Below are 22,728 nucleotides of genomic sequence, written 5' to 3' on the forward strand. Positions count from 1 at the left end.
TTCAAGTATCAATTTTATTCATCATTAGGATCAATAACCCCAAAGTTTCGAAACATTTCTATTGAATATAATCTATTTTCCAGCTAACACTGTACAATGCGTTTTCAAACTATTCATTCTTTTTACACTATAGAGATATTTTATTCACCTGGATGAGAGGAAGTCAATTTAATTTTTCAAAAGCTTATTATTAATTTTTCAGTGACATCTTTGAGATCATTATTCATTTTATCATTATAATTACACATTCAAACTCATAATCTTTTTGAAAGGTAAAAACTCAGACAGTTCAAACTATGCCATTTTAATTTCTAGTTCTGGTTTTGAACAGTGAACATTATAGATTTATCTCTATTATCATCCTGTCTTTTCAAAATGAGTTTGAAAAGGTCATTCTCTTTTTTACAAGCTAGAAAGTACCCTTTGTACAATGAAGACTCAAATTGTATCTTATCATCATGTCCTGGAACACTTCTCTGAAAGAATATGATGTCACTTCCTTCATTATCAATGTTATCAGGAGGATTCATTTCCTAGAAAGAAAAAAATTGCTTAATTTTTTTAGGACATGACTGATTTGAATATGTGCAATTTATTTTGAAATATTGTATAGAACTAAAGAAGTTCATATTCTCAAGAATTAAGAAAAAAAATCTCTGAATGTAGGAATACTGATCTCCCCTCCCTCTTAATCTCTAATCTTCCATTCTTCTTGACCACTTTGGCTTTCCCCACTATGTAATGCATATTTAGGTCCAGGCCTCTGTTTTTCCCAATATATCCATCAGATGATTTCCTTCTCTCCTTTCCCATTCAGTGGAGTCCATTATTTGCTCAAGATGAAGTAAAGTTCTAGCAAAGGCCACAGCCCTTTTAGGCTAATATCAGTTCCTGTCTTCTTCAACCATTCACAGCTGTAGACTTTGATGACCTTCAGCCATGAGCCTAGGGTAGCTCCAGTTTGTGAATCAACTATGAGAGAGACAGGAAGGAGCAGGAATCTCAGCTGCTTCCTTCAGTGGAGACAAGAACCGAAACTGGCTATAAATAGACCTGTTACTTGTTCCAGGTCTTGGTCAGCAACTTTTGGTGCTTCCCTGCCAAGCATTTCATTTCCATAGTAGTCTTGAATTTCTGTCCTGGAAGTAGTCTGTCTCTTGGCTGGACCCTGCCCTGGGAGGTCACATGCTGATTCCTACATCTAAGTGGCAGAATGGGGTTTTCCGAAGAATGGCTAGATCTCTTGAAACTATAGCCCTGCTGATCACTTAACTGATAGTACTGCCTGTGCTTTCCCCATTAGCGCATCATGCATACTTTTCAGGATGGACTAGAAAATATGAGCACCTCTTCAGGTTCTTTCCATGTTAATCCCAGAACCAGTAGAATATTTGAACTTTATTTTCACCCACTGGTAGCAAAGATCTTCATGATCCTAACCAAGGACTGACAAAGAGCCCTCCAAACCCAAAACAGCATTCTGGTATCCTCCTTAGATGCCTGAAAGGACCTGGATTTCCCCTCTAAACTTCTCAACTGGAATTTATAAAGCCATAACTCTTGACCTTTGTCCTTTATCAACAAGTGTGAATCTGATTTAATGACACTATAAACTAGTTCTCCCTTTCTATTTGCCAAGAACTATGTTCATCTTCCTGACACTGCCCCCAGTTGCTCAGTAAGAGTCTATTTACATGTGAAAGTGAAGAGTTAGTTGCTTAGTCATGTCTGACTCTCTGTGATCTCATGGACTACAGCCCACCAGGCTCCTCTGTCCGTGGGATTTCTCAGGCAAGAATACTGGAGTGGGTAGCCATTCCCTTCTCCAGGGGATCTTCCCAACCCAGGGATTGAACCTGGGTCTCCTGCATTCCAGGCAGATTCTTGACCATCTGAGCCACCAGGGAAGCCCCCACTTACATATAGATCAGGCTTTTCCCAGTTTCTGATTCTATCTCGCAGCTGAATTAGTTTTCCTCTATCCCACATGGCTTGAGCTTGGCCATCTCCCTCCTTCCCTTCTGATTTTGTTGCTAAGTAACAACTTGCTTAATCCTCTCCACCGTGTCTGTCTACCTCCAGGCTTCTAAAGCCATTACAGTAACTGAGCTTCCTGACTGTCAGATCAGGGAACAGGGATTCCATACTGTCACTTGAAGGGGTGGTACTTTGCTTGGAAGGGAATGACTAAGGGTTTTTTTTTGGAGGCTCTATTTGTTACAGATGCACTGATCTTACTTGGATTATATTTTAGTGTGGCTTTTCCCTCTGTCCCAAGTTGCTCCTTTGCATGTCTGTGAAGGTCTTACTTTAACTTTCAGTGGGAACTGGGTGATCTTTATTGTAGTTCTTTATTGGCAAATCTCCACTCAGAAAGTCTTCATGACATGAGATTCCCTTTTGAAATACTGCCAATATGTGAGCATCCCCTGGCTGCTCTCACTGGGAGGAAAGTTTTCTGAGTCAACCTATATCTATAGTTGGTTGTTTATTTAATAATAATGAAAAAAATAGAGAAAAATAATGATGGAGAATAGAGAAAAAAGCAGTGGCCAAAAAGAATTTATATCTGGCTTTGAGATTCATCATACCATTGCTTTACAACTGATCCTATTAATTTTGGTCACTTAGATTAACATTAAAAATAATATATATCAACTGAATGTTATGTTGCAAGGTTATATCAAGACTTAGGCTAAGAAGCAGGAACAAAATGATTAGGGGTTAAAATATTATCATCATAGTTTATATAGTAGAGCATTTACAGAAGAACTATTAACTTCATTCCTTGCAGCAGGACTTATTCTGGAAAATCACATGTAGTTCTTAAAATAAAATAATTCATAAATTATTCTGTTATTGTTTATCTATAGGTTGATTATTCAGAAGACCTGGATTATGAAACAAGTGTTGAAGACCCTCTTTCCCTATGGCAAACTCCAAAAAACTATGATGTTACTACAGTAGGTTAAAGAGTTTAACAATTTTCAGTAATGATTTTAATGGTTCTCTACTTCTTGCTATTCTTGTCCAGACAAAAGGTGGGACTGGGGATATTTGGGCTTTCTAATTTTGCACATAAATATGACTAAAACAAATTAAGGGTCAGTCTTACCTTAAAGGAAATAATTTTGTTCTCACAGGAGAGAGTAGACATTTTCTTACACTGCACAGAGATGGTTACAGCCAGACCTCTAGTGAGGCTGTCCTTATACATATATATGATAAATATGGTCTGGGGTGCATTATCTGAAATAAACATTAATAAATAAGAACATTAGTTAGAAGAATTTTTGCAAATAAGTATTTAAGGGAGTTAGTCAAAAGATAATCCTTAATAGGCCCATTTCCAATCCCATACTCTGAGATTCAGCCACTTAGCAGGAGACTATATACAGTGATTCATACATTCTTTAAAACATATTTAAGTATGTATTAAAATACAAATACAGCAGCTTTTTAAAGTATGTTAGAAATATTCTGAATTTTAAAAGATTGTCTTTAACTTTTAACACTAAATAGAATATTAAAGCTCTATCTGTTAAGATAAAAATTCAGCATTTTTCAAGAGTGCACCATTCACTTTTCCCACTCTGCCTAAAGTCTCATATTTGAAATTCATACCCCGGAAGGCACAGTAAACTTATACATTTTCTAAGGCACTCTAAATTTCTGGTGGGAGACAGACTTACTTGCAGTGCTTATATATTTATATTTAATGTTTAGTTTTGAAAATGTTATCAGCAGTTTCAGCTATCACCAGCAGATATTAAGGATCCAACTCAATGAAGATCACATAGAGTTAATGCTATTATAGTGAAGGGATTGACGATTCAAGGATAGGTTCAAACAGTGTGACCCCTAGCACTATCTTTATTGCACCATTTTTTCAGCCCAACTAAAAAATATGGATTCCCTATAAAGTTTCTTGTCAGTGAAATTACACCACTATGACTTTTCATGTAAGCTACTGTCTATCACAGAAAATGAAAGCAGTTAAACGGAATAAGAAGAAGTAGCTTGTTATTTCCATATTTACAAATGTATATTAAAAATACCTGAACAGTCAGAATCAGGCATATCCTCAAAGACAGGTTGATTTCCCTGGCTAATGAAGAGAACTTGGTCGTTCAAATTTCGTATGATTGAGAGCTTAGGTTCAAGCTTGCCAAAGTGATCTGATTCCAGGTCTTCTAAAATGCACATGAAATCTCATTAAAAAAATTTTTTTCCCCAAGTTTACAAATAGGTATACTACACATTCCAGTTTTTAATAACAATCACAATTTTCTGTATTAGAAGCTAAGGTAAAATTGTACAGTGTTTTTAAATGGACTTCCAGGGGCACCTTGATTCATGTTATTACTCAGAACCACTCTATTTTTTAAATCTTCGAATATCCTGCTTTTGACCACAATCTTCTATCTTTTTAGTCTTCTTAATACTTTTCTTTCACTTTTTCCTGACTCTTGATTTTCTTCCTATCTTCCCTTCCTTCTCTATGCAGCCTGGACCTCATGATTCATCATTTATACCCTTTTGCCACTGTCTTAAATCCCAAACTCATTTGTCTTTCCACTGCAGAACTCTAAACCTGGCTGCTGAATGCACTGCTGGTAACCAGTCATACAAATGTACAAATTGGTGCTATAACGAACCTTCTTTTCTGGTTCAACATTCTCTTCCATAGTCCATAGCTGCAATTTGAAGCCTTCTTCGTTATCCTCAGGATCTCTACACCATCATCTCTGCTTTCACTTTCAGCAAATGATTTCCTGCTACTTCACTTACAAACTTAACTAGGGCATCACCTCTTATTTCCTCTACCCTTCTCGTCTCAAGGGATATGTGAAAAGGGGGCCTCTTCTGGTATCTAAGGCCAAATTCATCTGTGTGTAACATCTACTTTCAATGAATCAATCATTCCCTCTCTTCCATCGACTCAGCAATTTTACTTACTGTATTTTATCCTGAGGAAATAGCAGACAAACATGTAAATATTTCTCTACAAGAATGTTTATGGGGTGACTTTTTAAAAATTTTTTATTTATTTGGCTATGTAGGATCTTCGTTGTGGGAACTCTTAGTTGCGGCATGTGGGATATAGTTTGCTGACCAGGGATTGAACCCAGGCCCCCTGCATTGGGAGCGTGGAGCTTAGCCCCTGAACCACCAGGGAAGTCCCTATGGGATGACTTTAATAATAAAAACAAACTGGACGCAACTTAAATGTTCATCAGTTGGGAATTGATTAAATAGATTTTGATATTTCCTTACTATGAATTATCATGAATTTAGTATAATTATAATTTAAAATAATTATTAACTGCCATGGGAAGATGTCTATGTATATTATATTAGAAAAAGAAGTTTAAGTATGGTATTTTATTAATATATATATAAAACATCAAAATAATAGCAATGAATATTTTGAGGTTTTTTTCATGTTTTAATTTTTCTTAATTTTCTAATCTTCATTGCCTGAATTATTTATTATAAACAAATATTTTTATAATCAGAACAACATAAAGCTTTTCATTTTGAGATTTAAAGCACCTCCATCAATCCCACTCTAAAGCCTGTCTTGTTTCTTTCCTCCTTGTAGTAGTTGAGCTTCTGGTAAGAATTGTATGTATCATTTCCTTACTTTCCATTCACAATTCTACTCATTGCAAGCTTCTACTCACTGGCTCCATTTTTCCATCAAACTGCTTTCACCAAGATCACCAAACTCCCTGTTGCTAATTATAATAGATGCTTTCTGGCTATCGATTTTCAAGGCTGCAAAATTCAACACAGTGCCTATTATCTCTGTCCTGAAATGCTCTCCTGGGGTTCCAGGGCATTCTCTGGTTTTCTTCTTCCTCTCTGGCTACTCTGCTCTGTTCTTTGTTAGGTTCTCTTTCTACTGAATCCTTTAAATATAGGTATTCCTCAGAGTTTAGTCCACGACTTTTACTTTCTCATGCTACGCATTTCCTCCAATTTGTCATTGTTACTCTTATAGCTCCAGATGACATTTCTATATGTCTCTCACATCATGTGCAGCTCAAATTTTTATCCTGAGTTTAGAACCACATGTCCAAAAATCTACTGAACATCTCCACTAGGAAGTCATACAGATAAGATCATCATTCACCATCACTAAATCTATCATCTGTCTTCCTCTTTGCCTCTCAAACCTCTCCACCTTGCTCTTCCTCCTGTGTTTCCTATTTCACTGAATAGTACAGATTGCCTATGTGAAAAAACATAGGCATCATCTTTTCTTTCTTTCCATCCCCTTCAGAATACATGTCCTATTGATTTTTCCACGTTTGTTTTTAATCCATTCACAGCTCTTCAATGGCACCCCACTGTGCCTATTTTAATTCATGTCACCATCATTTCTTAAAGGGACTACAATAATAGCCTCTTAATTGGCATCCCCCTTTTATTGTCCACACGGCAATTCTTTATAGAATAGAAGCTAGAAGGAATTAAAATTCAATCTTAACTAAAGTTAACCTTCAGAGATATGATCATGTTATCTTTCAATTTTAATGAATGACATGGTCACCTTGAATAAAATTTATACTTTCCATATTTCCCTTGCAGTTTGTGCCATATGACTAAATTTGAGTCAATGGAATATGAGTGGACTTAATGTTTACAACTTCTAAATAGAGCCTTTCTTTGAAAAGAGCAGACCTGTCTTCCTCTTATTTTGAACACTTTCTTGCTAGCTGGGATATAGGTTCAGAAAGTGTGATGAAGATTTTCAAGTATGTAGATGAGTTCAACAACTAGGGGATGATGGAAGAGAAAAAGAAAAAGTTTAGATTCCAATATCATCAGGCTGTATCCAGCCATACTAATACTGAACTGCTGCCTACTTGGATTTATAGTCAAGAGAAGTTTTTTTTAAAAAATCTTATCCAGTTACTATATTTTGGGATCTCTTTGTTACAGAAAACTAATCTGTATCCTACATCATACATATTGTGCTTAATGAATCCCCAAAACCCAAACATAAGGTTGAGATTCCATATATCAGAATAAGAGAAACTTATGGATCTGCATCCTATTTTTCATTCCTCTCTCATTATTTTCCTACTGCTGCTCTATTCCCATTCTGACTAACTCGAGTCCTTGTATGTGCCATGCTTTCTTTTGCATCTTGATATTTGCATGTGTTCATCTCTCTGCCCAGAATACCTTCTCTTGGCTAACCCCTATTGACTTTTCAATTCTGTCCCTCCTTCAAATTGCCCTTCCAGAATCTACTAGACTAAGTTAGGTGCCCTTCTATGTGCTCCCATAGCATTCCCGGCCTTTCTAACACTCCACATTCCAATTGCCTTCCTAATGGGCCTGCTTCTCCCATTAGAACTGTGTTTTGCTCACCATTGTATTGGAGTGCCTAACATAGTGCCAGAGATACAGATGCCAGTACTTGCTGAATCAAGTAAATAGGTGTAGAGCAATCTTCCAGAAACATGAGGAGCTATATGGCAATAGTATCACAATAAATCTAGAGAAAGAAACCTAAAGGAATAGTATTTTTCAAAAGTCCCTGTTTTCTATTTTTGGTCTAGTAGGGATCACACTACGAATGGGGAAAGTGCTATTTTTAAGGAAAAGTATGAGAAACTGGTGACCTTTAATAATTCGGGTGTCTGTTAGGAGATCATAGGCTTTATATGGGTATGAGCCTCTCTGAACGCCAGAGGGACAAGGGTTGGGTACATTCACTTCTTAGGACGACTTACTGACTCAACCTCACTGGTCTGTTTGCTCTACCCTCCCCCTTCTCCACTACTTCCAGAATTGCCTGCACCCTGGGAACCTGCCAGGCTTCTTTCCAGACCATTCTGAAGGGGAGGGTTGAAGAAGGAAGGTGTTCCTGATTTTAGGCAACAGTTCTCATTCTTCAGTACCCTGTTCCTATATACACCAGAGAACACATGACTTTCTGCTAATCTCAGGATCTGCATAACAGGCAAGGTCTATTTTGGAGATTCTAATAGCTGAGAATTTCCTAAGCTGGGAGAAACATATTTTGTTGGAAATTCTTTTTTGTATCCCTTATAGTCGTCTTTATTGCGAGGCAGTGCTAGTGAGTACACATTCCTTTGAGGGAATATTAGCTTCTCAAATAGACTGGTATCAGTTTCTATCAGCTGAGAATGGTATTATGGCTGTGTCTGTGGGATGTTTACTCAAGTAGCTATCTATTTTGCAAAGAAAGAGAAATAAAGTTATACTTTACCGCCATTTTCAGCTAAAGGGGGAAAAAAAGAAACAAAATATGTTAATTCTATATTTAAACTCAGAATATCCTCTCACAAACCCTTTTATTACTCTTTTCTGCCCCTCTGTATTCTTAAACCCATATCTTACTGCTTATGGCCTTTGCTGGCCTCCATAAAAATATATAATCATCCAAAAGTTTCCATAAAATGAAGCTAATTAGACTTGGTATGTTCTTGGGTATGGTAGGTATAAAACCTAAATCTCGGATTCATAAATTTAAATTTGTAGCTAAAAAGAAATTTTCTAAAGTGATAGATTTTAATCTTAAATTTATTGCTTTGATGGAAAGTCACCAAAGAATTTTCTATGAAGCTTTCAAGTGAAGCCCAACTTGCCCAGGGAAGATTAATCGTAAGAATCTGTTTTTATTTGTCAAATGTATTTACATAAAATAACTCACAGAACTCTAGATTTAAGATACATATCTCTTATGTAATTTGCCAGTTTGCTTTGGGAAATTGTATTACCCAAACGTATCTGATTTAGTGGGAATTTCATGACATGCACCTGCAGCCACCTTCTGGGTGGGCTACTATGAACTAATTGCTGGGAGAGGTGGCAGGACAAAGTATTGGGACCTTGGACATACTACGATTAATTTCTAGAGGCCCAATATTTTTTTCCAGGGAAGTGTGTATATTACAATGGAATCTGGTAACAAAAAACAAGTGACTTAATAGTTTGTCTATAACATATTTTCTAGTTGAATTGTTGTTCAGTTGCTCAGTCATGCCCGACTCTTTGTGACCCCATGGACTGCGGCATACCAGGCTACCCTGTCCTTCACCATCTCCTGGAGCTTGCTCAAACTCTAGTTGAATACATGTGTCTAAACCCTGTATTTGGCCCACTGTTTTGAACTTACCTACAAAATAAAGTGTATTGTTAATAAATTTCATTTCCACAAAGCTGATGCAATTGTCTTCTACTGGTTCTGCAGCCATCTTTATGCCTAGTGAAAGCAAACAGTCATCTGTTAAAAGGTAGTGATTATTCCTTTTACACAAAAGGAATCTTTTACCACTTACAGCCTCGTTCTGTTCTACCTCCAATTTCTGAACACTCTGGACATTTAATAAATGACAGGAATCTTCAGTTTATGAATGCATGTGTTCAAATGTACTCTTGCAAACCATTAGATATTTGAAATCTAGATAACGGAAGTATATTCTCATTAAACGGTATTATAAAGGGAGGATAAGTTGTCCATTATTGAACTGATTTACTATTCCGGTATTTTGTTAGAAATATACATATATTATCAGTATAAACATAGGAAACACATCTAATCCTGTCCTTTAACTAGGGACTGGTTCCATCTCTGCCTTACAACCCACGGGATTCTGTGAGTGAAAGACTGAAGACTGTGACTTCACTGTCAAAGTGCTAAAGGCAAGGCAATGCTAAAAATGGTGTTTCTGCCTGGAGTAGGGGTGAGGTGGAGAAGGTTGAAGGGCTCTGCCTCTTGATGGCTCCCTCTCTGAGGCAGAGGAGCTTTTGATCTGGAGTCTGGACTGGACTATGTTATGCTTTTAGCACAAGTAATACATAAATACAATCTTTCTGTAAAAAAAAAATCAAATATAGAATTTGAAAATGCTAAGAATTTTTTTGCTCTTTTCCTCTGTTCCACTCCACCCACCCTCACTCCAAAATGGTATGTATCCTTCCAGACCTTTGTTTATTGAGCAAGGGTTCTAAATCTGGGAAATCTTTGAACTTGGATGGGGGAAAAAAAACCACACAAATATTTTCACCAACTTCTAACTGAAATTTAACAGTTCCTTCCATTATGCTTCAGGAATCAAACCACAGTATTATACACAGTATCTGTGACTATCATTAATAGACATATATATTTTCTACTGTATTATAATTGTTGCAGAGACCTTGAAATATGGCTCATTACTACTTTGAAACATATGGAAGTTATTATTTTCAATGTGACATCTTGTTATTTAATGTACAAATAAAGACTCACATATAAACCTATTAAAATTTGTTAAAAATTTTTTGGTAACTCTTTAATTATGAAGGATTTCCTTTCTAATCCTAGGTATTTAATTTTATGCATATAAAAACATGATTCTGAAAAGGACTCCATAGACTCACCAGATTGGCCATGGGAGGGTCCATGTCACAGAAATGATTAATTCTACTCTAGACTTCAGAGGTCCATGGCTCCCTGAGGACTGTTATGGTTGGTCCTCCAAGGAAGATGGTTAGGACCAAGTTGTCAACTGGTTTATACGCCTATACTTAGACGTGACTCAAATTTTTTCTAGCACAGTTTGCTAGAGGCCAAACATATATAGAAGAAGGAGGAAATTAAAACTCAGTTGAAAACACTTAACTCATATTGCTGCTGCTGCTAAGTTGCTTCAGTCGTGTCCAACTCTGTGCGACCCCATAGATGGCAGCCCACCAGGCTCCTCCATCCCTGGGTGGAGGTGGATGCTCAGCGACTGAACTGAACTGAACTGAACTGATTCCATTATATACACCACATCTTCTTTACCCATTCATCCATTGATGGATACTTATGTTGTTTCCTGTTCAGTTCAGTTAAGTTGCTCGGTTGTATCTGACACTTTGTAACCCCATGGACAGGAGCACACCAGGCTTCCTTGTTCATCACCAACTCCTGGAGCTTGCTCAAACTCATGTCCATTGAGTTGGTGATGCCATCGAACCATCTCATCCTCTGTTGTCCCCTTCTCCTCCGGCCTTCAATGTTTCCGAGCATCAGGGTCTTTTCCAATGAGTCAGTTCTTCACATCAGGTGGCCAGAGTATTGGAGCTTCAGCTTCAGCTTTAGCATCTATCCTTCCAATGAATATTTAGGACTGACTGGTTGGATCTCCTTGTAGTCCAAGGGACTCTCAAGAGTCTTCTCCAACACCACAGTTCAAAAGCATCCATTCTTTGGCACTCAGCTTTCTCTGTGGTCCAACTCTCACATCTGTACATGACTACTGGAAAAACCATAGCTTTGACTAGACAGAACTTTGTTGGCAAAGTAGCGTCTCTGTTTTTTAATATGCCATCTAGGTTGGTCATAGCTTTTCTTCCAAGGAGCAAGCATCTTTGAATTTCATGGTTGCAGTCACCATCTGCAGTGATTTTGGAGCCCAAGAAAATAAAGTCCTCACTGTTTCTATTGTTTCCCCAACTATTTGCCATGAAGTGATGGGCCTGGATGCCATAATCTTTGTTTTCCGAATGTTGAGTTTTAAGCCAGCTCTTTCACTCTCCTCTTTCACTTTCATCAAGAGGCTCTATTGTTCCTCTTCACTTTCTGCCATAAGGGTGGTGTCATCTGCATATTTGAGGTTATTGATATTTCTCCCGGCAATCTTGATTCCAGCTTTTGCTTCATCAGCTTAGCATTTCATATGATGCACTCTGCATATAAATTAAATAAGCAGGGTAACAGTATACAGCCTTGGTGTACTCCTTTCCCAATCTGGAACCAGTTCATTGTTCCAAGTCCGGTTGTAACTGTTGCTTCTTGACCTGCTTACAGATTTCTCAGTAGGCAGGTAAGGTGGTCTGGTATTCCCATCTGTTTCAGAATTTTCCACAGTTTGTTGTGACCCACAGTTAATGGCTTTAGCATAGTCAATGAAGCAGAAGTAGATTTTTCTTTGAAATTCTCTTGCTTTTTCTATGATCCAGTGGATGTTGGCAGTTTGATCTCTGTTTCCTCTGCCTTTTCTAAATCCAGCTTAAATGTTTCTGGAAGTTCCTGGTTCATGTACTGTTGAAGCCTAGCTTGGAAAATTTTGAGCATTACTTTACTAGCATGTGAGATGAGTGCAATTGTGTGGTAGTTTGAACACTCTTTGGCATTGCCTTTGTTTGGAATTGGAATGAAAACTGAAATTTTCCAGTCCTGTGGCCACTGCTGAGTTTTCCAAATTTGCTGGCATATTGAGTATAGCACTTTAACAGCATTATCTTTTAGGATTTTCCATATCTTGCCTATTATGAATAATCCTGCAATAAACATAGGTTTGAATATATCTCTTTGAATTAGTGTTTTTGTTTTCAATACTCAGAATTAGAATTGCTAGATCATATGATAATTCTATTTTTAATTTTTTTATAGTCTGCAGAAATTTACATTTCCACCAACAATGCATAGAGTTTCTTTTTCTGCACATTTTTGCCAATACTTGCTATTCATGTAGATGATGTCACCTTTCTGATGATTAGTGATACGGAACATCTTTTTATATACCTGTTGGCCATTTGTATGTCTTGTTTGGCAAAATCAACTCAGATTCTCTGAACATTTTTAAAGTCAGGTTTTTTTTTGTTGTTGCTATTATTGGGTTTTAAGAGTTCTTTATACACTTTGACTATTAATCCCTTATTGGATATGATTTGCAAATATGTTCTCCCATTCAAATGTTGCATTTTACTTTTGTTGATAGTTTTCTTCACTGTGCAGAAGGTTTTTTTGTTTGACATAGTCTCATTAGTTTGGAGTCAGAGCCAAATATATATATATATATATATATATATATATATATATATATATATACTGCCAAATATATATATATATGTACTGCCAGACTGATGTCAAGGAGATGTCTGCTTATATGTTCTTCTAGGAATTTCATGGTTTCTGGTCTTACATTTAAGTCTCTAATCCACTTTGAGTTATTCTTTCTGTAGAGTGTAAACAGTGGGCCAGTTCAATTCTTTTGCACACGGCACCAGTTTTCCCAATACTTATTTATTGAAGAGACTGTCGTTTTCCATTGTATATTCTTGCCTCCTTTTTCATAGATTACCTGGTCATACATGTGTGGGTTTATTTCAGGACTCTTTGTCTTGTTTCATTGATCTATGTGCCTGTTCGTGTGTGTGTGTGTGTGTGTGTGTGCTAATACATACTGTTTTGATTACTATAGCTTGCAATGTATTAGTAGTTTGAAATCAGGGAGTATAATGCCTCTAGCTTTGTTCTTCTTTCTCAAGATTGCTTCAGTTATTCAAAATCTTTTGTGGTTCCATACAAATTTTAGGATGTATTGTTCTATTTCTGTGAAAAATGCCATTGAAGTTTTAATAGGGATTGCATTGAATCTGTATATTGCTTTGGGTAATACAGACATTTAAATCATATTAATTCTTCCAATTCATGAGCATGGACTATATTTCCATTTATTTGGATATCTTTCATTTCTTTCATCAGTGTCATATAGTTTTTGGCATTATAGGTCTTTACCTCTTTGACTAAGTTTATTCCTAGATATTTTATTTTTTTTGATGTAATTGTAAATGGGCTTGTTTTCCTAATTTCTCTTTCTTGTTCTTTGTTGTTAGTGTATAAAAAAACAACAATATTTGTATACTGATTTTGTACTCTGCAATTTTACTGTATTCCTTTATTAGTTCTAACTTTTTTTGTGGAGTCATGGGGTTTTCTATGTATAAAATCATGCTTTCTGCAAATAGTGACAGTTCTACTTCTTCCTTTCCAACTTGGACATCTTTCATTTCTTTTTTTTTTTTTTCATTTCATTTTCATGATGAATTACCCTAGCTAGGAGGGCCCATACTGTGTTGAATAAAATTGGCAACAGTGGGTATATTTATCTTGTTCCTGATCTTAAATAAAAAATTTTCAGCTTTTTGATGTTGAGTACGATGTTAGCTGTGGGCTTGTCAAATATGGCCTTTATTATGTTGAGGTGAGATCTCTCTACACTCACTTTGTTGAGAATTTTTTTTGTGTGTGTGTGAAAGGGTATTGAATTTTGTCAAATACTTTTCTGCATTTATTGAGATGATCATAAGATTTTTATCCTTTATTTTGTTAATCTAATGTATCACATTGATTTGTGGAACTGAACAAACCTTGCATCCCTGGAATAAATCCCACTTGATAATGGTGTTCAGTTCAGTTCAGTTCAGTCACTCAGTCATGTCCGACTCTTTGCAACCCCACGAATCGCAGCATGCCAAGCCTCCCTGTCCATCACCAACTCCCAGAGTTCACCCAAACTCATGTGCATTGAGTTGGTGATGCCATCCAGCCATCTCATCCTCTGCCGTCCCCTTCTCCTCCTGCCCCCAATCCCTCCCAGCATCAGGGTCTTTTCCAATGAGTCAACTCTTTGCATGAGGTGATTTCAGCTTTAGCATCATTCCTTCCAAAGAAATCCCAAGGCTGATCTCCTTCAGAATGGACTGGTTGGATCTCCTTGCAGTCCAAGGGACTCTCAAGAGTCTTCTCCAACATCACAGTTCAAACGCATCAATTCTTTGGCGCTCAGCTTTCTTCACAGTCCAACTCTCACATCCGTACACGACCACAGGAAAAACCATAGCCTTGACTAGACGGACCTTTGTTGGCAAAGTAATGTCTTTGCTTTTGAGTATGCTATCTAGGTTGGTCATAACTTTCCTTCCAAGGAATAAGCATCTTTTAATTTCATGGCTGCAGTCACCATCTGCAGTGATTTTGGAACCCCCCAAAATAAAGTCTGACACTGTTACCACTGTTTCCCCATCTATTTCCCATGAAGTGATGGGACCAGATGCCATGATCTTCATTTTCTGAATGTTGAGCTTTAAGCAAACTTTTCACTCTCCATCTTTCACTTTCATCAAGAGGCTTTTTAGTTCCTCTTCACTTTTTGCCATAAGAGTGGTATCATCTGCTTGTCTGCTTAAGGTTTGTCAATTTTGTTTATCTTTTCAAAGAACCAGATCCTAGTTTCATTGATCTTTTCTACTATCTTTTGGGCTTCCCAGGTGCCACAGTGGTGAAGAACCAGCCTGCCAGTGCAAGAGATGCAGGAGACACAGGTTCGATCAATCCCTATGTCAGAAAGATCCTCTGAAGAAGGAAATGGCAACCCACTCCAGTATTCTTGCCTGGAAAAGAGGAGCCTGGTGGGCTACAGTCCATGGGGTTGCAAAGAGTAAGACATGACGGAGCACACATGCATGCACTTTGTCCTTTTAGTTTGTACTTCACCTATTTCTGCTCTGATTTTCATTATTTCATTCCTTCTGCTGACTTTGGGCTTAATTTGTTCTTTTTTCTTTAATTGTAAAGTAGGATCATTTATTTGAGATTTTTCTTATATCTTGAAGTAGTCCCGTATCACTATAAACTTCCCTCTTAGAGCTCCTTTGGCTGTATCCCATAAGTTTTGGCATGTTAATTTTCCATTTTCACTTGTCTCAAGGTAATTTTTAAATTTCTCTTTTGATTTGTTCATTGACCCTTTGGTCGTTCATAGAATGTTTTTTAATCTCCACATATTTGTGATTTTTCCATTTTTTAAATAAATGATTTCTATTTTCAAACTACCGTAATGAGAAAAGATGCTTGACATGATTTTGATCTTAAGTTCATGAAACTTATTTTGTGGCCTAACATATGATCTATCGTGGAGAATGTTCCACGTGCACTTGGGTGCACTTAAGTAGAACGTATATTCTGCTGTTTTTAGCTGGAATGTTCTGTATATATCCATTAAGTTTAAATAAGTCTTGTAGGCAGCATATAGATGGTTCTTATATTTTTATCCATTCAGCTACTTTCTGTCTTTTGATTGGAGAATTTAGTCCCCTTACTTTGAAAAAAATTTATTTAATTGGAGGATAATTACCTTACAATACTGTGATGGCTTTTGCCGTACATCAACATTAATCGATCATGGGTATACATGTGTACCCCCATCCTGAACCGCCTTCCCACCTCCCTCCCCACCCTATCCCTCTGGGTTGTCCCAGAGTACTGGCTTTGGGTGCCTTGTTTCATGCATCGAACTTGCACTGGTCATCTATTTTACATATGGTAATTACATGTTTCAATGCTATTTTCCCAAATTATCCCACCTAGTCCCTTACTTTTAAGATAATTATTGATTGGTATGTACTTATCACCAATTTGTTAATAGTTTTCTGCCTGTCTGCCTGTTTTATCATTTCTTTTTGTTTCGTCATTTGATTTCTTCTCTGTTGTCTGATGACTTTCTATAGTGTTATGCTTAGATCCCTTCCTCATTTTTGTGTGTGTATCTACTGTAGATTTTTGCCTGGTGGTTACCATGAGAGCGATATCTAAACAGCTTCTACATGAAATATATATTTTAAGTTTATAAGAAGTTTGAATGTATTATAAAACCCTACATTTTCATTTCTACATTTTTATGTTTTGATGTCACACTTTAAATTTTTTACTTTCTATAATCCTTAATTAGTTATTTTGTAGTTTTAAAAATTACTTTTGTCTTTTAATCTTTATACTAACTTTGTAAGTGATTAATCCACTAATTATTATATGTTTACCTCTATAATGAGATTTTTACTTCTTCTATTTCTTGTTCCTAATTAGTACGCTTTCTTTTCAGCTTAAGAAAGTCCCGTTAACATTTTTTGTAAGACTGGTTTAGTGGAGATGAACCCCTTTAGCTTTTGTTTCTTTGAAAAGTTATTTATTTTTTTACAGTTTTGAATGATAAAACTTTCCAGGGAGAGTATTCTTGGTTGGAAGTTTCTTCCTTTCACCAGTTTGAATATATCATGCTACTCTTTTCTGGCCTGCAAACATTCTCCTGAGAAATCTGCTGATACTCTTATGGGGCTTCTTTTGTATGTAATAAATTGCTTTTCCTTTTGTTGTTTTCAAGATTCTCTCTTTAACTTTTGATATTTCAATTATAATGTGTCTTGGTGTCTTTGCATTTTTCTTTTTTTGAAACTGGATTTCCTGGATCTGGGCATCTCTTTCATTCTCCAGATAAGGGAAGTTTTCAGCTATTATTTTTTCAAATAAGTTTTCTGCTCCCCTTTCTCTCTCTTCTCCTTTTGAGAACCCAATAATGTGAATGCAATTCTGCTTGATGTTTGTCCCACTGGTTCCTTAACTTCACTTTCTAAAATTTGTTTTCTATTTAGCTGCTCTGTTTGAGTAAGTTCTACTGCCTTGTATTTCAGATAACTGATTCATCTAGTCTGCTGTTGAGTCCCTCTAGTGTATTTTTCAGTTTAGTTGTTGTCTTCTTCAGTCTGTGACTTCAGTTTGGTACTTTCATCTATATTCTGTTTGTTGAGGTTCTTACTGAGTTCATCCATTCTTCTCCTGAGTTTGATGAGTATCTTTATGACCATTACTTTAAAATATTTATCAGGTAAATTACTTATCTCCATCTCATTAAGATTTTCTTCTGGGGCTTTATCTTATTCATTCCTTTGGAAAATATTCTTCTCATTCCTCATTTTGCTTGACTTTCTGTATTTGTTTTTATATATTAGGCAAAGCGGTTATCTCTCCTAATCTTAAAGGCATGACCTTGTGTAAAGATGAACCTTATTATTTAACCTTGTCCTAGTTCTTGGCGGTCACTCAACCTTCGTGGTTGTATATGTAGCCTGATTTATTCTTGATAGGTCCCAAGTGTTGAGGGACCTGTGAGTATTTCAGAGGAAGAGACCTCAGTTAGCACCTAGCTTCAGGCTGATTAGAAGCCAGACTTCCAGGCAGCAGTTTTTAAGGTATGTAAACATATATTGCCCTGTGGGACTGCAATGATAAATTCTGCTAGCCACCAGAGCTAGCCATCTGAAGGTGTCCTTTTGACTACAGTTGGCAAAAATCAGGGCTATCATAGTGTGTGTGAGATCCTCTCTTGTAGGTGCCAGTGAACTGCAGTAAAGCCAAAGAAGAGTGCAGAGATGGTTCCCCCCGGCTTTTAGATGAGATAAACGTGAAGTGTGCTCCTCAGCCTGAAGCTCAAGGACAAGTTGTTAGTCCTTTTTCACAGGGACACTGGAGGTACATTTCAGTCTGCTGTCTGTGCAGCACCCTGAGGGTGGTAGTCTTCTGAGAACTCCCCATTTGATTGTCTGAGATTCATGGGACCTAGAAATACATTCCCTCCAGCCATCAAAATTGAGAGGTCTAGGAACATTCCCTCATGTGGGCTGTGTACACCTGCCTGGCCTTGGCAGGTACAGGATAGAAATATGGGGGTGCAGTGTGCCCAGTGGTATTAGCAGGTTATAGGGAGAGTGCCAAGATGGCACTCGTCTGTGCCAGTGCTAGCAAGATAGAAGGAAATTGCCAAAACAGCACCTGCCAGTGTCTTCATCCAGGTGGAGAGAGTACTAACAAGCTCCTGCACCTTCCTCAGACGCTTTAAGATTAGCAAATGACTCTTCTTTCACATTTGGTCTGGGTGCTTTTCAAACTGCTACTTTTATGATGGGTCCTATGGTAAATAAATTTGCACACAAGCCCTTTAAGAGCAGAATCTGTTTCCCACAGCCCCGTGGTTCTCCTGGATATAAACTCTACTGATTTTCAAAGCCAGATGTATTAGGGGCTTATCTTTTTGGTGTAGTTCTCAAGGGCTGGGGTGCCTGCTGTGGGGCACTGACTTTTTGCTCCTCGAGGAATAGCTCTGCTTTATGTTATCAGTCTCTGTTATGGGTTGCTGCACCCTAAGTGGGGTTCTTGGTGAAACCATGTTTCTCCATCTCCTACCCATCTGGATGTGGCTCTTTTATCCTTTCTTGTGGAGGAAATTTCAGCTAGATTTTAGGTCTTTTTCAGAGGGAATGGTTTATATGTAACTGTAGATCTGTTGTCTGTGGCAGGAGGTGAGTTCAAGATCTTGTAAGGCCACCATTTTGAACTGACTGTCCATTTGGTGGCTATTTAACAGTTTTATATAGATTCAGTTCATATATAATAAATAAGCATACATATATGCATATATACACATATGTATGCTTTTTATTTTACATTTATTTTATTTTTTAGAGAACCACATGATTCTCCATAAACATTGTTCAAATTAAAAAAAAATGACAAGAATTGAGAGAGTATCACTGAAATATATGCATTACTATGTGTAAAACAGATAGTGGGAAGTTGGAGCTTAGCCTGGTCTCTGTGATGACCTAGACTGGTGGGATGGGAGTAGGCAAAAGGGAGGCTCAAGAGGGAGGGGAGGGAGTCTATATATATAGACTTATGGCTGATTCATGTTGCTGTATAGCAGAAAGCAACACAACATTGTAAAGTAATTATCCTCCAAATTAAAGAAAAAAACAAGAGAAAGAATGAGATTTTGGAATATCTAAGTGCCTTGATGAAAGGGATCAAGGCAAAGTGGGGGTGGGGATATTGACAATAAATGGCTGAGATTTCCAAAGAAAATTACACCTTCTAGACAATTTCATAAAAATATGGCCTCAAATACTTTAACATGGTTTGTAAATATATCCTTTATTATTTTTTCCCCCTGCTAGAATGTAAATTCCATAAGAGTAGGAATATCATCAGCTTTAGTCTTGTGAACCTGGTGTGTAGCAGACATCTGATAAATGCTTGCTGAATGAATGAATAAATATCTAAAATTATAATAAAAATAATGCCACAATAACCTGTTTGTCTCAAGAGCTTCTGAGATGTTTAAAGAATAGCCTCACTTACAATATGCCAATGTGAAAGCAAATATTTTTACCAGGTAGAAGAGACACTTCTATGTGGCAATAGCGTTAGCAGTTAACAACTCACTTGGCCTACCAGCTTTGAAACCATCATTCTAAACAAATTATTTAATTTGGAGTTCACATATTTCATTTTGCCTATAAAGTGAGATTATTATTTTCATTTTAAATTAGTTTGATTCTGCCCAGTTCAATTCAAATAAATGCAATTTGCAGTGTAGTTAAGTTTGCCAAAAGCTTGAAAAGGAGAGTAGGCTAAAGAATTTGAACTTTTTTTCTGAAAGTACTGACTTATTTTCAGTAGAAGAAAGACATGGTGAAATTTATGTTTCAAAGAGCTCTCTCTGGCACCAGTATAGAAACTAGATTTGATGAGATATTAATGAATTTGGACAGAGGCCAGAAAACAGCTGCAGAAACAGTTTTAACAAGCTAAGAGTTGATGAGTCTACAAACTAAGGCAGTGGCTGTAGGCATGATTCAAGAGAGATTAAGCAGCATTTTTTAGCTGATTACTTGCAGGTCAAATGGAAAAAGGAGGAATTGAGGATGACTTCAAAGTTTCTGGGCAATTTGTTGAGTGATTACCTCATTAAGAAAACAGAATGAAAGACAGTCTTGAGTAGAAAATTATTAAATCAGTTTTGCAAATCTAAGAGATAAGTATCACGGAAGTCAAAGAGCAAAGGAACTTCAACAAGAAGCAGCTGGTTGGAGTCAGAAGCTGTAGAGTCCATAATTTACACACAAGCCTAAACTTGTTCATTGAATTTGGCAATTAGAAATTTTTGATATCAGTAGAACAGTTTAGGGAATGTGGAGGAAGGGAAGGCAAGTGGACAAAGATCTAGAACAGAATGAGATGAAAAAAAAAGTAAAGACACTGAATATAAACTGTTCTTTTAGGAAGTTTAACTATAAAGAGAGAGGGTGGCAGTTACAGGGGGATATATAACTTGCAAATCACAATTTCTGGCTCCAGATCCATAGTCCCAACTGTAGGATATACTAATGAATTACCTTCTCAAGTATGTCCAAAGAACCTGTCTCAAACTGAAACCTGGGCTTCCTAGGTGGCAGAGTGGTAAAGAATCTGCCTACCAATGCAGGAGACACAGAGATGCGGGTTTAATACCTGGGTTGAAGATTCCCTGGAGTTGGAAATGCAACCTGCTCTAATAGTCTTGCCTGGAAGATTCCAAGGACAGAGGAGCCTGGGAGGAGTCCATAAGGTTGCAAAGAGCTGGACACGAACGAACTACCCAGCGAAACTGAAACCTGGGAGTTCTTCTCAATTCCTTTGTTTAACCTTCTCCTGTCTCAAAAATACCATAGATTTGAACTCAGAAATGTGCCTAGAATTTGGTGTCTCCTCTCCATCTCCACCAGCACTATTTTAAATCTAGCCTTTGTCATTTCCCATATCTTCTATTTCAATTTCCTCTCCTTGTTTTTCTTCCTTTCAGACTCTCCCTCACTCCACTGTCTAGCCAGTTATTTCCCATCAGGCCAAAATTTCCCCTCCCTTTTTTGCCTGCCAAACCCTTCTTCACTGTTTATCCTTTAAGTCACAGCTCAAACATTTCCTCCAGGAAAACTGACTCTTCCACACTGAGTTAATCCTCTCATCAGTGCCCACAACCCCCTCCCTGTGTTCATGCTTCTAAAATAGTTCTTATTACCCTGAATTAAGATTACTTTGATTACAAATAGGTCTACCCATCTTCAATTTGAGTTTATTTAAGACAATGAGATGCCTTCTGGGTTTTTAGTCTTCAACACCTGGAAAGAGTTTATCACATAGTAGGCGCTCAAAAAATGTTTAATAAATGTTTTCTATGATAAACCTTGTTGCCATGACAGCACAGTGTAAAGAGACTGGTAGAAATTTTTTTTTCTATCTTAAAACTCTAACTCTGGGACTTCCCTGGTGGTCCAGTGGTTAAGAATCCACCTTGCAATGCAGGGGACATGGGTTTGATTCCTGGTCAGGGAACTAAGATCCCACAGACTGCATAGCAACAAAATCCACGTGCCACAATTGCTGATTCCATGCTTCAGAGTCCGAAGCAACTAAGACCTGACACAGCAAAAAAAAAACAAAACACCAAAAAAACTTAAACCATCCGAAAGCCACTAAGAAAGGGAAAGAATAGGGAAGTCTGAAGACAGATTTTTAAAAATAGAATTTCTCAAATATTCTTCTTTTTTTCTCTAGTATTAATAGTTTTACTTTCTCTTTTATTTCATGCAAGTGTTTATTTTGAATTCTTTCTTTTCTTTTTTTTATTAGTTTTTTTATTTTTTAAATTTTGAATTCTTTAATTTCTTAGCACTTTTTTTTTGTTAGATCTTAAAACATCTAGATTACAAGTATTGTGTTCCTCTTCCACTCCCACTGCCCTCAATTTTCCTCTTTTCCTTTCTCATCCATGTTCCTTTGCTTTCTTTAATCTATAAAAAGTATAGGTTCCATCAGATAAAAATGCTTTGAATATTTCAGGCTAAGATTCTGAGATTATTAACTTTTTCTTTTTAAAGAGTTATAAACTACTTTAGACAGATTCTTCCAGGAATATGCAGGGGTAATTGATTCTTTGCATCAATAAAAAGTTTTAGTTATACAAGCCTTGGAAACTAGGCAGAGGCTAGTGAATGGTAGAAAATCATTCATCTGTCATAAATGGTGATTAAACCACATATGTTCCAAACTTTTCTGGGGTAAGTCATTTAATTCTGAGGGTCTCAGTTTCCTCATTTGGACAAGAGAGTGTTGAATGGTCAATATTTGAGTTTTTTTTTTCCCCCTAGCTCCAGCATTCTATAATTCTAGATTCTAGTTAAGGTTGCAGAGAAAGAGGCATTTATATGCGGCAAACACCCTAGTAACCACTTCCTCATAATTCAAAAACAATACATACCAATGGAATATTTATTATGTAACCA

General features: G+C 36.9%; 1 protein-coding gene across 2 annotated transcripts in view; it reads right to left on the reverse strand.

Annotated features, from left to right (window-relative positions):
* IL18 (interleukin 18) overlaps window positions 1–22,728 on the reverse strand; it is a 25,382-nt gene continuing 2,654 nt past the window's right edge. The window contains exons 2-6 of one of the 2 annotated variants that reach the window (XM_069555008.1): window positions 9,161–9,247; window positions 8,252–8,263; window positions 4,059–4,193; window positions 3,116–3,249; window positions 1–533 (exon numbers count right to left, since the gene is read on the reverse strand). In XM_069555008.1, coding sequence (XP_069411109.1) covers window positions 312–533; window positions 3,116–3,249; window positions 4,059–4,193; window positions 8,252–8,263; window positions 9,161–9,239 — 582 coding nt within the window. In that variant the 5' untranslated portion in view covers window positions 9,240–9,247 and the 3' untranslated portion in view covers window positions 1–311. The remainder of the gene's footprint in view (window positions 534–3,115; window positions 3,250–4,058; window positions 4,194–8,251; window positions 8,264–9,160; window positions 9,248–22,728) is intronic. The other variant, XM_069555007.1, reaches the window with a different exon arrangement.

This window comes from Ovis canadensis, chromosome 15 (assembly GCF_042477335.2).
Source record: "Ovis canadensis isolate MfBH-ARS-UI-01 breed Bighorn chromosome 15, ARS-UI_OviCan_v2, whole genome shotgun sequence".
NCBI lineage: Eukaryota > Metazoa > Chordata > Mammalia > Artiodactyla > Bovidae > Ovis > Ovis canadensis.